This window comes from Fusarium oxysporum, chromosome II (assembly GCF_013085055.1).
Source record: "Fusarium oxysporum Fo47 chromosome II, complete sequence".
NCBI classification, from domain to species: Eukaryota; Fungi; Ascomycota; class Sordariomycetes; order Hypocreales; family Nectriaceae; genus Fusarium; species Fusarium oxysporum.
Window position 1 is genome coordinate 4200752 of NC_072841.1, and position 17122 is coordinate 4217873.

Below are 17122 nucleotides of genomic sequence, written 5' to 3' on the forward strand. Positions count from 1 at the left end.
TCCCAAGGTTTGCCGAGCTTCGGTGGATTCCCCCGGTGGAGTCGGATGTTGCGACGGCCCCACCATGGAGTGAAGATCCCGGTAAAACGTGCTCATTTCTGCTCAACTCCTCTTGAATAGTCTCTCGTTTGCCTCAGCTTCGTATGTTTATTTCTATCTCAGGGTATCATTTCTTCATCAGGGTCGTTCCGGCCAATCTCCAAGAGGGCGTTTTGAGCAAGTAATCAGGAAACAATTCCCCGATATGGCCTGGCTCCCGACGCCAAGTAGACCTTATTATCACTTCGTACCCGATTATCTCGTAGACCTCAAACATGCTCATACTAGGTCGTCAAGACCGTGACGGCGGTTGGTTCTTCAGTGGAGACTCGGCCGATGGGTCGATTCTTATTTGTATCTAATGGCATCACGTCTTTTATTCTACTTTAGTCTTGATACTCAACAGTCATCTCTTCTCATGGTTCTTGATACATGAGATAGCTACAGATCGCCCATCCGTTGATCCGTTGTCCCACCAGTCTATGAGAAAATCAATTGCCTCTTGACATATTTTTACACTTTTCATAGAACAGCAGGACCAGTACGCCCTTCACGATGGTGTCTCTCAGCCAGCTGGATGCTCGCCACATCCAAAACATGAGCGAAGCCAAAACCCTGGAACCTCACTGGGGATACGCTGATCGCGCTCTCCCTTGCACAAACGATAAGGGATCTTGCGAGTATCTCGATCTGGTCTATTATGCCCACGATCTAGGCATGCTCTACTCCGGAATCCTTTGGGCTACTATCCTCGCTGTCTTCTTCCTTTGGGCTATTCTACGACATGTCGGCAAACCCTCATCTCCGGCTATCACTCTTGGAGTGAACCCAAAAGCCGGTCTCGCCAAGGTCCGCAGCAGTCTCAGCTCGTTAACACGGCAATATCTCCTTCCAGATGCCTGCCGGACGATCTTTGGCCGTACCACTCGCTTTCAGGTTGCTGTCATGCTGTCCCTCGTGGGATATCTCACTGTTTGGAGCTTTGTCGGTATGACTTATCAGAAATGGGTTACTCCCGTCAAAGATATGCCTGGAGTCTACAACACTCGCACTACTCTCGGTCCTTGGTCTGACCGAGTCGGTATTCTCGCGTATGCCCTGACTCCTCTGTCTGTCCTCTTGGCTAGCAGAGAATCTGTCCTTTCTCTCATCACAGGAGTGCCCTACCAGAGCTTCATCTTCCTACATCGCTGGCTGGGCTATATCATTTTCCTTCAGGGTTCCCTTCACACCATTGCCTGGACTGTCGTTGAGGTCCGTCTATACCAGCCTCAACCTAAGGTTGCCGCCGAGTGGATTGTACAGGAATACATGATCTGGGGTGTCGTTGCCATGATTCTGTTACTCCTCATGTTCATCGGAAGTACTCCTTGGGGAATTCGCGCAACAGGATACGAGTTCTTCCGCAAGTCTCACTACGTCCTCGCCATGGTTTATATTGGTGCCTGCTGGGGTCATTGGAAGCAGCTCAAGTGCTTCTTGCTTCCATCACTCCTGTTCTGGTTCGCTGACCGTGGATTCCGACTGCTTCGTACCGCTTATCTGCATTACCACCATCTCCCCTCAGGTAAGATGGGATTTCAAGCTGCCCAAGCTGTTATCACCAGGTTCCCTGACGCTGAGCATGGCGACATTCTTCGATTCGACCTTGAAAACGATCAGGACCCCTGGAAGATCGGACAGCACTACTTCCTCTGTTTCACTGAGAGCAACATCTGGCAATCACATCCCTTCACTCCGATAAATGCTCCTGTCGTTGAGAAGGGTGTTGTGAAGCACTCGTACATCATGCGCGCCAAGGGCGGTGAAACTAAGAAGATGGCTGAGCTGGCTGCTAAGAAGCTCACGATCTCCGAGAGAGCTACCACTTCTGTCATTCTCACTGGCGCCTATGGTGAGACCACAATGGACCATATTGCACCTGACACCAATATTGTCTGTGTCGCTGGTGGCACTGGCATTGCCTATGTACTCCCTGTCCTCCTTGAACTCGCACGATCACCCATTTCCCGAGACCGCAAGATTGAGCTCATCTGGGCCATCCGCCATGCCGCTGACGCTGAATGGGTTCAGGAGGAGATGGACCTTCTACAGCAGGCCCGAAAGGCTCTCAATCTCAAGATCCGCGTCTACGCTACACGAGACTCCAGCAGCAGTTCCAAGCTTCAGGTCAGCGACGAGAAGGATGTCACAGATGCTACCAGACAACTCGGCTCATCATCATCGTCAGACGTGATAGAAGAAGGCTGTGCATGCGGCACCGATGTCCCCGTTGCTAAAATCGGAAACGGTATTGTCGATGAGGACCGACACCCTAATCTATCCAAGCTCATCAGCGACTTTGTGAGCAACACCATTACTGGTCCCACGACAGTCTTTGCCAGTGGCCCCGGTGGAATGATCAGTGATCTTCGCACGATTGTGGCTGGGTGCAACTCAGGCAATAAGGTCTGGAACGGCAATGAGCGATTTGATGTTAAGCTGGTTTGTGACGATCGTCTGGAATGGTAGGGTGTCTGCGCAAGATTAGGAATGAACCATTGTTTGGAATTGTGTGATGTGCAACTTTGAGATACCACTCTAGCGACTTTGCATTTAGATGGCGTTTTCGGGGCTACAAAAGGGTTGAACAGATAGTTTGTGTATACAGCGTCAAAGTACGTACGTGTTGTTCATGAAGAACCTGAAACTCAGGGATTTTTCTGTGCCTTATAAATCAGCCTATTGTGATATTTGGACATGATTTCAATCTCTGAACACATGTGAACGATTACACCATAATACGTGGTTGTGGAACCCATGGGCCTGAGCCTATCGTGATCATGCTTAAGCTTCACAAGCAGCCTTTCGCGCCTTCACAACATTACAATTACACCTGTTAAAACATGGATGGGCACATGTGAATACTCTTAGTATGCACGCAATTAGGTACATACGCACAGTTTAAGCCTCATGAAAATACGCAGCGATAGTACTGCGCAAGCAACGGACTACCAAATTATCGCTTACAACCGCACCAGTCACTACGTGATATTAATGGAGCACCCATGACGCACCCCGCACTCAAGTCACCACACACTCGTTCAAGCTGGCCCGAATACCGCCGTCATCATGTTGTGGGATTCTGGTTGTTCCATATTTGCCATGAAAAGACCCCGCGGCTCATGACCCCATTTCCATTGGCAGTTTAGCCTGAAGTGTCATGATGGGTCCTACAACTATCCCATTTATCCCTGTATGGAGTCTGCTGCTGGGTGCAGACACTACGAAATAGATAAACCTGGCCGCATCTCAATTCAGTGCATAACCATTTTGTTGTTTACTTGTTCTTTCCGTTCTATGCTAGGTTTGTTGGTGTGATATAAAGAACCCTCAACCCTCATATAGCCATCCTCAACTATACTCATATTCACGCACATACAAAACGGCTGTAGTGAGACCATCCATCATGGCTGACGCTCCTATTTCTTTCCTGCCCCTTGGCGCCATTATCCAGTCCCTTGTCGTCAACGGCGTCAACATCGTCCAGGGCTTCCCCACGCAAGAGGACTATGAGAAGCACAACTCCCCTTATTTCGGCGTGACTGTTGGTCGTGTCGCCAACCGCATTAAGGGTGCTCGCATTGACAGCCTCAATGGTAAGGAAGTTACTCTCGCCGCCAACGATGGACAGAACCATCTTCATGGCGGTAAGATTGGCTGGAGCAGCCGCGTCTGGGACGGCCCCAAACCTGTTGGAACTCGCCAAGTTCCAGGCGTAGAGGGACTTGAGGGTGGTGAGAGTGTTGCCTTTACACTTACCAGTGAGGATGGTGACGAGGGATACCCTGGCACCGTCGAAGTCACTGTTACTTACACAACTGGCACACAAAACGTCGATGGCAAGGAAGTCATCATTCTCGCCATGGAATACGAGGCAAAGCTCGTTGGTGGCGCTGATGAGACCGTCATCAACATGACCAACCACTCCTACTTCAACCCCAGCGGAAAGGAGACTATTGCCGGTACAGATATCACCCTGCCTACAGCCAACTACCTGGCTGTTGGTAGCGATCTCATCCCCACAGGCAAGATTGAGCCTTTCCCCGGTGTCACCGCCAACAAGACCTTCACACTGGGCCCCCAGGAGCCCAATATCGACCATTGCTTTGTCCTAAATACAGACCCTTCCTCTGTGCCCCTGGACACCCGCAACCAGCCCCTCAACCTCAATGTCAAGGCCCACCACTCCGGCTCCGGCGTGAACCTCGAGGTTTATAGCACTGAGCCTACCTTCCAGATCTACACCGGCGCCGGCATTAATGTGCCTGCCGTCAACGGTCTGCCTGCTCGTGGTGCTCGTGCCGGTTTCTGCTGTGAGCCTGCTCGCTATGTTAACGCTGCCAATGTACCTGAGTGGAAGAACCAGGTCCTGCTCAAGAAGGGTGACACATACGGTGCCAGAACCGTATACAAGGCGTGGGCCGATTGAGTTGGATCACTGAAGATGAAAAGCACATCAGCTAAATAGAGGCTGTTTTTTTCAACGCCTAGCTATCGTAAGACAATTGGAAAGAAAAACCAGATCACTCCTGTTCCCAGACACCATTTTGTACAAAGTTTCTCGTGATGCATCCTGATGTTCCTAAATTACATACCGTCGACATAGACAGGTGAATCATAAGCATAGAATACCCATAGGCCTTAATCGGAATCACTGTCATCATCGCCCAGGAACGCCAAATCCGCCCTTGCTCTCTTGCGTCTCGCAGCATACGTTTCCTCTTCGTCATCATTATTCTCGTCACCGTCGTCTTCTTCGGCGTCACTATCGCCGCTTTCAACGACCTTGGCACTCTTGCTCTTGCTGCGGCTTGCACGACCACGGCCCTCTACACCCCAGAGAGCACTCATCTCCTGCGCAGATTCAACCTCGGCCAGAAGTTCTCGCCTCTCTTTGATTTCGCGCGCCTTCGCTTCTGAGAAGCGGCCGTCCATTCCGATATCAGTGAGCATCTTCCTAAGGTGTCGAATCTTTGCTTTGGCATCATCGCCGTATTTCTTCAGCTCGTTGTGCCAAAGCTTTCTAACACCACACTTCGTAAGCTGACCCTGCAGTCGCTTGATTTCCTCGGTGTTAGAGTCGTCAGATGTAGTGACTTTCTTTGCGGCAACCTTGGTATCCTTTGCTGGCTTGCTGGCTGCCTCTTTCTTTTCCTTCTTCTTGCGTTTGGGCTTTACTGGCTCATCGATGACATCGGAATATTCTTCTTCCTCGTCGACAACTGGCTTGTTCTCACCTCTTTTGGGACCCTCCTCTCTATCTTCTGGGTTCTGTGGTTTTGTTGAAGTTGTTGCCTTGTCACTTTTGAGTTCTCCATTCTCAACCTCATCGTCATTATCCCCTGGCACTTCAGGTTCAGATTTGATCGCATCCTCTTCGTCCTCTTCGTCCCCTTCGTCCCCCCCTTCGGGTTTAACGGCTTTAGACTTGTGCTTTGGTGCTGGTTTCTTTGGCGCCGCTCGCTTTCGCTTCTTCTGGGGTTTCTCCTCCTCGCTGAGATCACTCAGCTCGCTCAGTTCGCTGGATACACTGGGCTTAGATTCAAGGTCAGATTCAATATCAGACTCCTCCTTCTTGTTCGCCTTTTTTGACTTTGGTTTTGATTTGGGCATTGTGACGCGCTTCTGGCGCTTGGGCTTTGGTTCAGGTGATTCAGCATCAGGAGAAGAGCGCTTCACGCCAGTTTTGTCTTCTCCATCTGAATCTGCATTTTTATTGCTGTCTGGAATCCATCCATCCATAAGTTTCTCCTAAATTCTGTGTAAGTTTATGATATAGACGTCGTTCAAAAGCCAAACATACCACTCGCTCCTTGATCAGACTTTTGCTTTTTTGCTTCCACTCCGCACTTGAGAGAAATCCCTCATCGAGGCTGAGATTCTCTTCGGTTTGTTTGCGAACCTTGTTCACAGTGGTTTCGTCTGGCGTAGCTTGATAGACTTGATAAGTGGCATCAAGGAGCGCCCGCTCGATTTCATCTTCTGATGGCGCCATAGTTAAGTTTACTCTAAAATAGTTTTAAGCCGATAAATGACTCTTTGTCGAGGTTGCTTAAATAAAAGTGATTTGATGGTTCATAGCATTTCACGATGAGCAGTCGAGTGTTCGGTTTGAGTCGCGTTCAGACGCGACAGGCTCAGAGTGAGCCTGTACGTTTATTGTGGAGACTTCTGTTTAGCGGGGGAGAGCTTTGACCAATGACAGCTTGTTGCGTTTCTGAAGACTCCGTCCCTGTTAGTCGAGATCGTTACATTAATGAACACAATAGAATTGTCAATGTTTCTCCGGTTTTCGAGGAAACAAAGGCTCGGTACTGATATTCTCATAGGGTGGCTTGGCATACCAAGGTGTCTGAAAGGAGATATATCAAGACTGTTCTCTCTTGGCTACTTAACCTTTTACCTGGTGGAGTGGCTTTTAGGTGTAGCTTGCCGTGTTTAACTCCGGGGTACCCTAAGTATTTCTACCTACCTAGATTTCTTAATGCTTCAAACATCTTACATCATTAACCACCATCAGTTCAAAATGTCAGCTTCACTAGCTCCAGAGTGCAACGAGGTTAAGGAGTAAGTTCATTTCACATCGTGGATAAGAGCTCCATCTTATACAGGATTCTAGACGGTATGATACGTGTTTCTTAAAATGGTACAGCGAAAGTATGTATCTCGACCTCTACTGTGGCACTTAGCTGAACATATGCAGAGTACCTTCGAGGCCAGGAAAAGGACAACAAGGAATGTGCAGACATGTTCAAAGAATACCAAAACTGTCTCAAGGTACTCTTCATTCAAGGTTTGAGGCTTCTTATTGCTCACAAATTACCACAGGTTGCTCTAAAGGATCGAGGTGTGGATAAATTAGTAGAAGAGGCCCGGGAGGAAAACAAAGAGAACGATCTAAAACACCTTGGGCCGAGAAGTATGATACCTTCCTACTTCCTATGCCCTCTAACCTACTAATATTGCTTTTAGAATAACATATATCGTGTACTGGAGAGCACGGCGTCCCGGATGAAGAAAATATGATTGTTCGGAGCTTAGGTGAATAAGAGCCCCGGATATACCTGATGCATATACTCTCTCTACTCAACTCCCATATAATTTCTGCTGCCTGGCGATTCCTCCTCCCCGTTCCATATCATGCTCCTATCGTTTTTACCTACCATCGTCATCGCCTTGAAGGATGCGGAATCAGGCCGCTCACACGTGATCTTGATTGACTGGTGACCCACTGTTAGTCCATTCCATGTTGCTCTTCAGGGACAGAACAATGTGCAAGGGGAACCAATCAACTCGATCTCTTCCATTGGGCTGGCAATGCCCTCTTGAACCTGCATCCCATTTCCTTTTGTTAGTTCTGACGTTGATAACCAAACATTCTCGTCATTATTCAGGACTACCGGCTTTGCGAACCTACGGTCAACCTTCGCTTCGTCCCGCCAGCAAACCCACTACGACAGCTTGGCATAGACTCTATATCTTCTAAGCTTTCACCAGAGGACGGCATGTACTGCCACGAGTAATAGCGCTTCTATGCACCCCTTTTCTATTCTGACGCTCGGCATCTTCGTCGCTGGTTACATTACTGCCCGTTGGGATCTCGTCACTCGTCTCTATGAACTTGCCATCTTCGCTTGGGAAAACGGTGTTGTCGTGAGTCGATGCCCCTCCTTCTTGCGCAACCTTCTACAGGACTAACCTATAACTACAAAGACACGCGCAGCGAAAGCCTTTGCTGCACTATCCGTCCTCTTTCTCTCTATTTGCGCCCCGACCGTCTTACTAGCCAGAAAAGAAACGAATCTGGTACGCCCGATTACAACATCCGAAGCCGCTGACAATGGCTAACAAGATCTGTTCAGCATCCAAGAGGAACAGGAACTGGGGTCTCTGCGCGGGAACAACTCAGAAGACGTGGTTCATTTTAAGAGCCTCGTCCTAGTTGACATAGTTGCTTGTCATGGTAGAGCATGATGGGCTGATGAGAGTGTTCTGGCCGACGGACATTCGCAAGTCCGATCGCCCTGGTGTCGTGGTGGGATGGCGCAATTCCATATTGGACGTGTTTGTTGTAACCATACTCGAAGATGTCGATGTTTGTTTGGTGTATTGCAATACGATAGCAGGGGTATGCTAACTGTTCTCAGGCACGAAATACCGAATTCCATCTCAAAGCCGGTACTTTGTTCCGCAGCGAACTTCACCCGACTAGCCAGATCACCGATATGTGTGGCCATAGCTCAATGCATGTCCTTGGCCTCTCGAATGCCATCGATGCAGCCGCCGCAGACCCTTCTTGGTTCTGTGCTACGACGAACTCAGATCCAAGGGAACCAAAAATTACATGCGCGAAGGCCATCAGCGTACAACTCATTCTATATGACCGACCTCAGCCCCAGGGAATGCAATACGTTTCGCTGAATCCGATTGCACTAGCGCTTGGTCATGATGGTTCCTTGTTAGGCGACACAACAGTGTCGGAAGGGGAGCAAGAGACTCGAGAGCGCCAAAAGAAAGAAGAGAAGCGCAAATTGGCTGAGAAGCTCAAGCAGCACACCATTTTCAAACGAGTTCCCTCTGCGCGCGATAGGGCCCTGCCCAAAATCATCAATCAGATAAACTGGTCTTGGGAGCTGGAGAAGACGTTGCATAAAAATGTGGGACGGCTGGGGTCAAGACCACGCCGAAGCCTTAGTGTGTCTGAAAGGGTTGTTGAGACAGCATCGACAATGCGAAATTATGTCATCCTTCAGTTGTGGACATGGTTTACGCTCTACCTTTTCCCTACTATACGCAAGACCTTTGTCCTTGTTCTCATGGGCCACCGCGTTGTAGCAGAGATGCTGCTCTTGCTGCTTGAATTTCGAGCCAAGCCTGGTTATGCGGCTCTGAAAGATATATCGGCTACAGCACAACAAGTTGAGATACGACTACAACAGTTTTGCTATTGGCCGATGCAGTATATGACATTGCGGCAACGGAAAAACAACTGGGCCAGTGTTACAACTAGCCATCCAGATTATATCCGTTTCTACAACAGCTTATGGCTTGTTGCCAACGATGTCATCATCGGAATCGCTCTAGGTTCATACATTATTGAGAATGCAGACTGGGTGGCTGAGCAAATCGGGGACTTACTCCAGACCTACACGGTAGACGCACTTCAAAGTAGCATATCATGGCTCATGGGCTGGCCGGCTGGTCTCAAGCTCAATGGTGAACTGGCAGCTTTCTTAGGAGATTTGTTCCTTTGGGTCATTGATTACTGGTCTAGTGAGTCTTGGGAAGCTTCTCAAACATCTATACCTTTTCTGACTTATAATATAGGTTGTATCGAGACTCTAACACCAGCATTACCCCAGATGGTGTGGTTCATAGGGTTCTCCTCCTTTGCTGGAGCTAGCATGCCAATTGCCATGTTCTCCGATATGCTATCCACACTGACCATTCACATCTACTCGTTCTACCTTGCATCCGGACGGATATACCATTGGCAGCTCACCATTCTCCAGTCCCTCTTTCATCTTTTCCGTGGCAAGAAACACAACGTTCTTCGCAACCGTATCGATTCTTGCGACTACGATTTAGATCAACTCCTTGTTGGCACCATCCTCTTTACGCTACTCTTCTTCCTCTTGCCCACAGTCGCCGTCTTCTATCTCAACTTTGCCATCGCAAGGATGGCTATTATCTCTTTAAAGGCTGGCTTTGATACCCTTCTTTCATGTCTAAACCACTTTCCTTTGTTTGCACTTATGTTGAGAATAAAAGATCCAAGGAGACTTCCAGGTGGTATACGATTCGAGCTCCGAGATAGTCACGACTATAGGCACGACAAAGCAAATAATGCTGACGGATTGCCGCCTACATCGGTCATCTACCTCAAGGTGTGCAGTTTCCGATTGCTCGTATGCAACCTAGCACGCTGACACCACTCTTAGTCGATTCCTCTGACGTTCCGGATCATGTTCAACCAATACTTCCAGATGGCAAATCGCATCCGGAAGCACTACCTGTCACCAAAAGTCTTCTTCTGCTTGCTGACGGGCAAGTTCGTGCCGCCAATAAACCGCAAGAACTTATATAGTCTACAATACAGCATGTTGCCGGCTCGTCGGGCAACCATCTGGGAGATGTGGAGAGCGTTGAATACAGAGACCAAACCAGCAAAGCGGATGCCGCTGCCTTATATCCCACCATTGTCCAATGCAGGCAGAAGAACCTCAGCGAATAATGGACGGGCTAGATGAATGATAGACATGAGAATTGCTTGAGTAGTAATGAACAATAGCTACAAGTATCAATGGGTTCTGTAGAAATTGCCGTGAAAGTGAATAGTTAGGACAATCAACTGAGAGACGGTCAGATCCGGTAATTGTGCATCGATCGAGACCTAGTCTTGGTATCACACCATTTTCATGAAGCAGAAGCCCCTGAGGGCGTCTATTCTGACTCGTATTGTGCGAGTAATTTGATGATCGTCATGAATTACAAGTGTTGATTAGGCTCAGGCTAATCCCAAAGGCACTCGTCACATTGTAAATCGGATATCTAGTCTTACACACATGAAATATAACTGGAACTTTCATTCTTCCAACCCCACCTCCCCGGATTCACGGCCCTCTTGGCCCTGAGTCACCCGTGGATTACTTCAGTAGGTACAGGTATAGTCCATACGACGTATCTTTCATGCTGTGCCTGCTTTCTTTTGTGACTATGCCTGTGTCTGTCCGCCTGAGCAAGTCGGGCTGGAACCGAAATGGCCAAACCTAGGTATCCAATAAACCACCACAATGTTCCATAGATTGACTTGGCTGATTACCGTAGAGACCTCTCAGCTCAAATTCTAACGTCTCAGAAGTGGTTACCAAATGATATAACATTCCCCAATGCTCAACACCACCATTGTTCCCCACGTTGCATGGCGTTGAACTAAGACAAGCTCAATGACCCCCGAACCCCTAAAAACGTCAACCTTGTTTTCTCCTTGGCGGAGACCAGAAGAAGTTAATAAGTTATGGCATACGGATACTGTGTTCGAAAATGTCTGCGCAAACTAGCAATGACGACAAGCTTATCGATGGTTGGTTGCCAATGTGACTTACGAGACACCAATAGAAAGTGTCTAACAAGACCTTGTCAGAATCTTCAAGGGTCCCTCTAAAGTCTTGATCGTAGGCTTCTCGAATTCCTGTTCGGCCCACTCTAACAAGTGGACGATGCTCTCAGGTGCTCTCCAATTCTTCATCGCTTTCTTCAACTTGAAGAACAGGCATTGACCCACCATTCCTATTGAAGGGGTCCAGAACCCTCCCCGCCGTACTTTTATTAACGAAGTATGGTCAACCCCAGCTCTAAAGGATTGAACGATTTATAGTGGTGCCATCGTTTGGCAACAACACCACGCTTGCAGCACACCTAACGCCTCGTCCTTTCCGTTCCATGCCTTGTGACGCCCGCCAATTTCTCACTAACGAATACTTGTCCTGCAGAACCATCCACCAATTCATCCCGTCCATCCATCTCGAACAGGCTATCCCCCAACCGCTCAGGGCAGGCTACTCCACTCATCACCACGTTCAACAGCGTCTTCCCATTCTCGTCGGCCCCATCAGGCGGCATTGACGTCACTACCAGCTGCTGGTTCGACTACACGTCAAGTCGTGACCCTGAAAGCTGAGGAAGCATTGTCAAAGTCGTACGGAGACGAGGGGTAGCAGTGCAGCACTCTGGGGTAGTAGAATCTAGAGGCACACATATTGGCATCACCTGCTGCGGCTTATTTCACTTCCTGGTAAGTGATTGACACTTTCTCTCGGTCTCTTGATACTGTCATGCATATATATCTCCAAGACTGGAGAGATCATCCTCGGCCCAGAGTCCCTTTACTACGTTCTCATCAGAACGTGAAATCGGCTTCCCAGTTCTCTGATTCATGCCTGTTTTTGTCATAGGTCAATTGCACTACTGTTCCCATTCACCTTGACATATCTGCCCCCATATAAAGTCGTTCTCGTCCGCTCTCTGACACCTTCTGCTGTAACATCATCTTTCACATTTCTTCCAAGCAGGGCATATAGAAGGGAACTCGAACTAGCAACTTGTATTAACACTGTTCGTAATGGAAACACAGGTTCAAACAGCAACCCATCAACACGACCCTTGGGCTGCCACCCATCAGGTCATTCTTCAATCAGCCACCATGGATCCTAAGCAACGTTTCTATAACCATTTCCTGGAGAGTGTTACAGGTAAGAGTGGATGTTTAGGTCTTCAAATGCTCTCCATTGCCTAACCTCCATGTTGCGTAGTACTCCAAGACCTGATCGATGAGCTACCATCCATTGCTAGTGTCGGTGGTGAGCGCCAGGAGGCCATTGATCACATTCTAGCCAGTATCGCCAAGCTACAAAACGAAGTGTCAGATGCTGCCGACTACACACCTTCTTATGATAGAAAACAGTATTCTGAGGTAACACAGCTGGCATCTTTGACTCGCAGCTTCGACTGACATTCACATGCTCGATAGACCATTAAGACTCTCCAGGACAAACTGAACGAGACACTCACCAAAATCACACCAAAGTCGAAATTTCAGTTTCGTCGTAAGACCGACCACGTTGATATGGGCGCTCCTGAGAACGACCCTCGACTTAGCCCTGGAAGTCATTCTCGGGCCAAGCATGACACGGCCACTGCATCTACCATCGCCAGTCCTCCTTCGGTGAGAAAGGAAGACACTCTCAGCGAATTACCGTCCAAGGATACGTACAAAAATTATAACGAAGAGATGGCTCGACCCAGCGCATCTTCCCTTCGTAAGCCCAGCTTCTCGGCAGCCAAGAATATTAGCATTTCGAATCATTCAGGGCTACATATTATTCTACCGTCTTCGGCGTCCCGTGCCACCTCTTCGGGCAGCCTCACTGATCTCAAGAATTGTATCATCGATATGTCTATTCCGACATCCTCGGGCTCAGCTTTCCCTGGCCTCGCTATTAAGAACGTGTCCAAGAGCCTCATCGTCGGGGGTCGCGTCAACGGCGCAGTCCATATCACAGGAGTGTCTGACAGCACGATAGTTGTTGTGGCCAGGCAAGTGCGGATTCATGAGTGCAGTAACGTTGACATCTACTTGCATTGTGGCAGTCATCCTATTATTGAGGACTGCTCTGGCATGCGATTTTCACCGCTGCCCAAGGCCTATGTAAGATATAATCTTCAATAATCGAATAGCCAGACTAACAGGTGCATAGATGACGGACGCTGAGGAGCCTGAAGAAAACCAGTGGGATCAGGTCGATGACTTTAAGTGGCTCAAGGCTGGTCACAGCCCTAATTGGACCACTCTGTCCGAAAACGAGAGGCTCAGTGATGACCTTTGGAGATCTGTCGTCCCTGGCCAGCCTGGTGTCAGCGTGGAGGAGTCCTTAAAAAAGCTGGGTATTCCACGGAGGTGATGACCATGATGAATAGTTAAAGGATGACATTCATACCCAGCCGTAGGCTTCATATCCGCAGATTATGTAGAACGCAACGCGCAATTGTAAATCCTTTTATTCAACGCGAAACTCCAAACACCCTGCTGATAAATCAAGATGACAACCTCGCTAAAAGAAATAGTCTAATCCCAAGAATCATAGGTGACTCATCATAACAAATATTGGACATGTATCATGACTCCATCTTGTCACCAGCGCTGACTTCCTCTTTCCGATCCCTTCCAGTGGCTTCGTCTCTTAGTCGTTGGAGTAATGCTCGTTGTTTCTCGATGCGATTTTCAAGGTCACGGATCTCATCGTTCTGTTCAGCGATGGATCGGTCCATGTCCGGGAGCTCTCGGACCTGTGCGCGAGCACGCTGCAGCTTGTGTTTCAGGCCATCGGTGGCTCCAGGGACATCTTTGAAAGACAATGTAGGTCCAGAGGCGTTGTGACCGGTGGTCCCCGGTGCAGGCTCGGTAGTGATTCCAGCCGACGACTGAATACCGGCGCGGACGCGTGCGAGGACGAGAGAGAGCTCGGAAAGGGCGTCTAGAGTATCCGGAGAGAACGTGGGCGGGAGGGCCAATGGGTGTGGGCCAGATGCGGATGCAGGCGCAGATGCAGATGATGGAGACATGGTCTGTCGTTTTATGATATGACTCGATTCTGCTTTGACCGCTCGAGGGCTCGCTCGGAAAGAATGGTGGGAGAGAATCAGGCGAGGTAGGTGTGGATGCGGTGTAGTATGATGTTGGCAGGCAGTTCAAGGTGAGCGATGCTGACGGCGTCGTATCTCTATTACATACAGCTCGGGGAAATCGGCCAAGTGGATTCTTTCAGCCTTGCATAAAAGCCCGTAATAGCGTCGAGTTTTATCACAGATGGTGGTGGGCAAATGGGAAAGATCGATTGGGCCGATGGGCCGTTTTGTTGTTGGGTTGACGGTCCGAAAGAGAGGGAGGAAAGGTCAGAGACTGACAGTGTGAGCTCATCATTGCACGGTACAAAATGGGACTTTACACATACTACGCACCGTGTGAATACAAATCATGGCTGGTGAGTGACATGACATAAACCCCCACTACTACAACGTGTTTCCCTGCAAAATCATCTGTCGTGTCTGGGCCCATCAAATCACGCATCATTTCTTTTACTCAAGACAGGCCCGAGTTACTCTCCGTCTTATCCTTATCTTCCTAGAGCCTCTTCTTTATACCTCGTCTATTTCTTTCTCTTTTTCCCTGGTCCTCTTCTTCTTTCCTCTCATTGCTTCAGTGCAAGAAAAAAAAAAACCAACAAACAGTAGTCATCATGTCCAAGACTGATCAAAAAGCCTGCCTCAGTACGTCGTCATGCCCCGCCCCCTCCAAATTCCAACAAACCCATTTTCATGCCCCGCGATCGCGATAGCAACAGCGCTGCAATGGCTCGTTATCCTGAGCAACGTTTGAAGACAACTACTCCTGTCGCTCAGGAATTGCCAATTGTCTCGCGACCAGATTGGATTGTTACATTGTGTTTCGTCCTCGTATACTTGGAATTGGCCTGGCTAATCATGTTGTTTTTGCATTCTTATAGTCGTCATTGACGGTTGGGGCATTCCCTCTGCCGACAGCCCCAAAGACGGCGATGCCATCACCAACGCCAAGACCCCCGTTATGGACGCTCTCTACAAGGACTCCAAGGGCTACACTGAGCTCGAGGCCTCATCGCTGGCGGTGGGACTTCCCGAGGGTCTCATGGGTAACTCTGAGGTTGGACACTTGAACATTGGTGCTGGTCGCGTTGTGTGGCAGGATGTTGTCCGAATCGACCAAACCATCAAGAACGGCCAGCTGGGCCAGAACGATGTTATCAAGAAGACCTTCCAGAGTGTTGCTGCTGGGAACGGCCGACTACACCTCTGCGGTCTTGTCTCCCACGGTGGTGTGGTAAGTCATATCACATACAGTTCCTTCCTTCTATTAGCAGTCACTTATACCACAGCAGCACGCCAAGCAAACCCACCTATACGCCCTCCTCAAGGCCGCCAAGGAGTATGGCGTGCCTAAGGTCTTCATCCACTTCTTCGGTGATGGCCGTGACACCGACCCCAAGTCCGGCGCTGGCTATATGCAGGAGCTTGTCGATACTGCCAAGGAGATTGGCATCGGTGAGATCGGTACCGTTGTTGGCCGATACTTTGCCATGGACCGTGATAAGCGTTGGGACCGCCTCGAGATTGCCCTTAAGGGTCTTGTCCTCGGCGAGGGTGAGGCCTCTGAGGATCCCGTTGCTACCGTCAAGGCTCGATATGAGCGCGGCGGTGATTTTGATCGGGATGAGTTCCTCACTCCCATCATTGTTGGTGGCGATGAGCGCCGCATTAAGGGTAAGTTCAGTTTAAAATATTCACGTTTCATACACATCCTCTAACAGCAGCATAGATGACGATACCGTCTTCTTCTTCAACTATCGATCCGACCGTGTCCGCCAGATCACCCAGCTTCTTGGCGATGTTGATCGATCTCCTCTTCCCGACTTCAAGTACCCCAAGATCAAACCCCTTGTCACCATGACTCAGTACAAGGGTGACTATCCCTTTGAGGTTGCTTTCAAGCCCCAGCACATGGGTAACGTCCTCGCCGAGTGGCTGGGCAAGCAGAACGTTGAGCAGGTCCACATTGCTGAGACCGAGAAGTATGCTCACGTCACCTTTTTCTTCAATGGTGGTGTTGAGAAGGTCTTCCCTCTCGAAACCCGTGATCAGTCCCAGGATCTTGTCCCCTCCAACAAGTCCGTCGCTACCTACGATCTTGCACCTGAGATGTCTGCCGATGGTGTCGCCGACCAGGTCGTCAAGCGCCTGGGTGAGCAGAAGTTCCCCTTTGTCATGAACAACTTTGCCCCTCCTGACATGGTTGGTCACACTGGTGTCTACGACGCTGCCGTCATCGGCTGTGAGGCCACCGACAAGGCCATTGGCAAGATTCTCGAGGCCTGTAAGAAGGAGGGCTACGTCCTCTTTATCACAGCCGATCACGGCAACGCTGAGGAAATGAAATTCCCTGACGGCAAGCCCAAGACTAGCCATACCACAAACAAGGTGCCCCTCCTTATGGCCAACTACCCGGAGGGCTGGAGCCTCAAGAAGACCGACGAGGGTGTCCTCGGTGATGTTGCCCCTACCGTGCTTGCTGCCATGGGTCTGCCTCAACCCGAGGAGATGACTGGCAAGTCTCTTCTCCAAAAAGCTTAATGTTTATGACGATGATGAGAGCACGTACCTCAAATAAGAGTCCCTCGGGATGGTGTAGCAGTAGTGGATGTGGCATTAGCGATTTGTGAGTTGTTGGTTATTGTTGTACGTGAGTCGATGCGTTGACTCTGGAGTTGAGGGCGGAAGCGTTAGAAGTTATGCTAGACTGCATAGACATAGAGTCGCAATCCTAAAATAGTAAAACGACCAGTAATAGAGACGAACAACACTGTCTCTCAGTTTTTTGCCTGCCTCGGTACAAATATTCAAGTGAATTAGTCCACTATGAGACCGTCTATGGAATCGACTGATAGTACCA

At 49.2% G+C, this 17122-nt stretch overlaps 7 protein-coding genes across 7 annotated transcripts; 5 read left to right on the top strand and 2 right to left on the bottom strand.

The window, feature by feature from the left end:
- Positions 1 to 145: 145 nt before the first annotated feature.
- On the top strand, positions 146 to 2746 carry FOBCDRAFT_215904 (ferric reductase like transmembrane component-domain-containing protein). Its single transcript, XM_031174423.3, has 2 exons — positions 146 to 2555; positions 2606 to 2746. The coding sequence occupies exon 1, from the start codon at positions 595 to 597 to the stop codon at positions 2548 to 2550; it is 1956 nt and encodes a 651-aa protein (XP_031051208.2). The 5' UTR covers positions 146 to 594; the 3' UTR covers positions 2551 to 2555; positions 2606 to 2746.
- Positions 2747 to 3186: 440 nt separating this feature from the next.
- Positions 3187 to 4615, top strand: FOBCDRAFT_215905 (galactose mutarotase-like domain-containing protein). The gene has a single exon (XM_031174424.3). The coding sequence runs from the start codon at positions 3488 to 3490 to the stop codon at positions 4508 to 4510; it is 1023 nt and encodes a 340-aa protein (XP_031051209.1). The 5' UTR covers positions 3187 to 3487; the 3' UTR covers positions 4511 to 4615.
- FOBCDRAFT_215906 (uncharacterized protein) lies at positions 4616 to 6184 on the bottom strand. The gene is made up of 2 exons (XM_031174425.3): positions 5885 to 6184; positions 4616 to 5832 (listed from the first exon to the last, which is right to left on the bottom strand). Exons 1-2 carry the CDS (start codon positions 6074 to 6076, stop codon positions 4723 to 4725), a joined length of 1302 nt encoding a protein of 433 aa, XP_031051210.2. The 5' UTR covers positions 6077 to 6184; the 3' UTR covers positions 4616 to 4722.
- A 423-nt stretch (positions 6185 to 6607) lies between these two features.
- On the top strand, positions 6608 to 10331 carry FOBCDRAFT_237203 (N-acetylglucosaminyl transferase component-domain-containing protein; the record flags this gene model as incomplete). The annotated part of the gene is made up of 11 exons (XM_059610122.1): positions 6608 to 6648; positions 6701 to 6738; positions 6785 to 6858; positions 6910 to 7000; positions 7320 to 7431; positions 7608 to 7734; positions 7795 to 7887; positions 8051 to 8176; positions 8229 to 9354; positions 9409 to 9968; positions 10023 to 10331. 11 exons carry the CDS (start codon positions 6608 to 6610, stop codon positions 10329 to 10331), a joined length of 2697 nt encoding a protein of 898 aa, XP_059466805.1.
- A 1952-nt stretch (positions 10332 to 12283) lies between these two features.
- Positions 12284 to 13541, top strand: FOBCDRAFT_197425 (tubulin binding cofactor C-domain-containing protein; the record flags this gene model as incomplete). Its single annotated transcript, XM_031174436.2, has 4 exons — positions 12284 to 12332; positions 12393 to 12553; positions 12611 to 13288; positions 13338 to 13541. The coding sequence occupies 4 exons, from the start codon at positions 12284 to 12286 to the stop codon at positions 13539 to 13541; spliced, it is 1092 nt and encodes a 363-aa protein (XP_031051221.2).
- A 107-nt stretch (positions 13542 to 13648) lies between these two features.
- On the bottom strand, positions 13649 to 14314 carry FOBCDRAFT_17906 (RNA polymerase II transcription mediator complex subunit 9-domain-containing protein). The gene has a single exon (XM_031174437.3). The coding sequence runs from the start codon at positions 14200 to 14202 to the stop codon at positions 13756 to 13758; it is 447 nt and encodes a 148-aa protein (XP_031051222.1). The 5' UTR covers positions 14203 to 14314; the 3' UTR covers positions 13649 to 13755.
- Positions 14315 to 14459: 145 nt separating this feature from the next.
- On the top strand, positions 14460 to 17050 carry FOBCDRAFT_215921 (BPG-independent). Its single transcript, XM_031174438.3, has 4 exons — positions 14460 to 14907; positions 15144 to 15496; positions 15555 to 15936; positions 15992 to 17050. The coding sequence occupies exons 1-4, from the start codon at positions 14877 to 14879 to the stop codon at positions 16801 to 16803; spliced, it is 1578 nt and encodes a 525-aa protein (XP_031051223.1). The 5' UTR covers positions 14460 to 14876; the 3' UTR covers positions 16804 to 17050.
- Positions 17051 to 17122: the final 72 nt, after the last annotated feature.

What these genes read in the sequence shown, in the direction of transcription:
- FOBCDRAFT_215904 (XM_031174423.3), top strand. Translation starts at nt 595, where the DNA reads ATGGTGTCTCTCAGCCAGCTGGATGCTCGCCACATCCAAAACATGAGC.
- FOBCDRAFT_215905 (XM_031174424.3), top strand. Translation starts at nt 3,488, where the DNA reads ATGGCTGACGCTCCTATTTCTTTCCTGCCCCTTGGCGCCATTATCCAG.
- FOBCDRAFT_215906 (XM_031174425.3), bottom strand. Translation starts at nt 6,076, where the DNA reads ATGGCGCCATCAGAAGATGAAATCGAGCGGGCGCTCCTTGATGCCACT. An exon ending in GTCTGATCAAGGAGCGAGTG is followed by an intron (nt 5,833 to 5,884) that starts GTATGTTTGGCT and finishes CACAGAATTTAG; the next exon opens with GAGAAACTTATGGATGGATG.
- FOBCDRAFT_17906 (XM_031174437.3), bottom strand. Translation starts at nt 14,202, where the DNA reads ATGTCTCCATCATCTGCATCTGCGCCTGCATCCGCATCTGGCCCACAC.
- FOBCDRAFT_215921 (XM_031174438.3), top strand. Translation starts at nt 14,877, where the DNA reads ATGTCCAAGACTGATCAAAAAGCCTGCCTCA. An exon ending in TTGTCTCCCACGGTGGTGTG is followed by an intron (nt 15,497 to 15,554) that starts GTAAGTCATATC and finishes ATACCACAGCAG; the next exon opens with CACGCCAAGCAAACCCACCT. An exon ending in CGATGAGCGCCGCATTAAGG is followed by an intron (nt 15,937 to 15,991) that starts GTAAGTTCAGTT and finishes ACAGCAGCATAG; the next exon opens with ATGACGATACCGTCTTCTTC.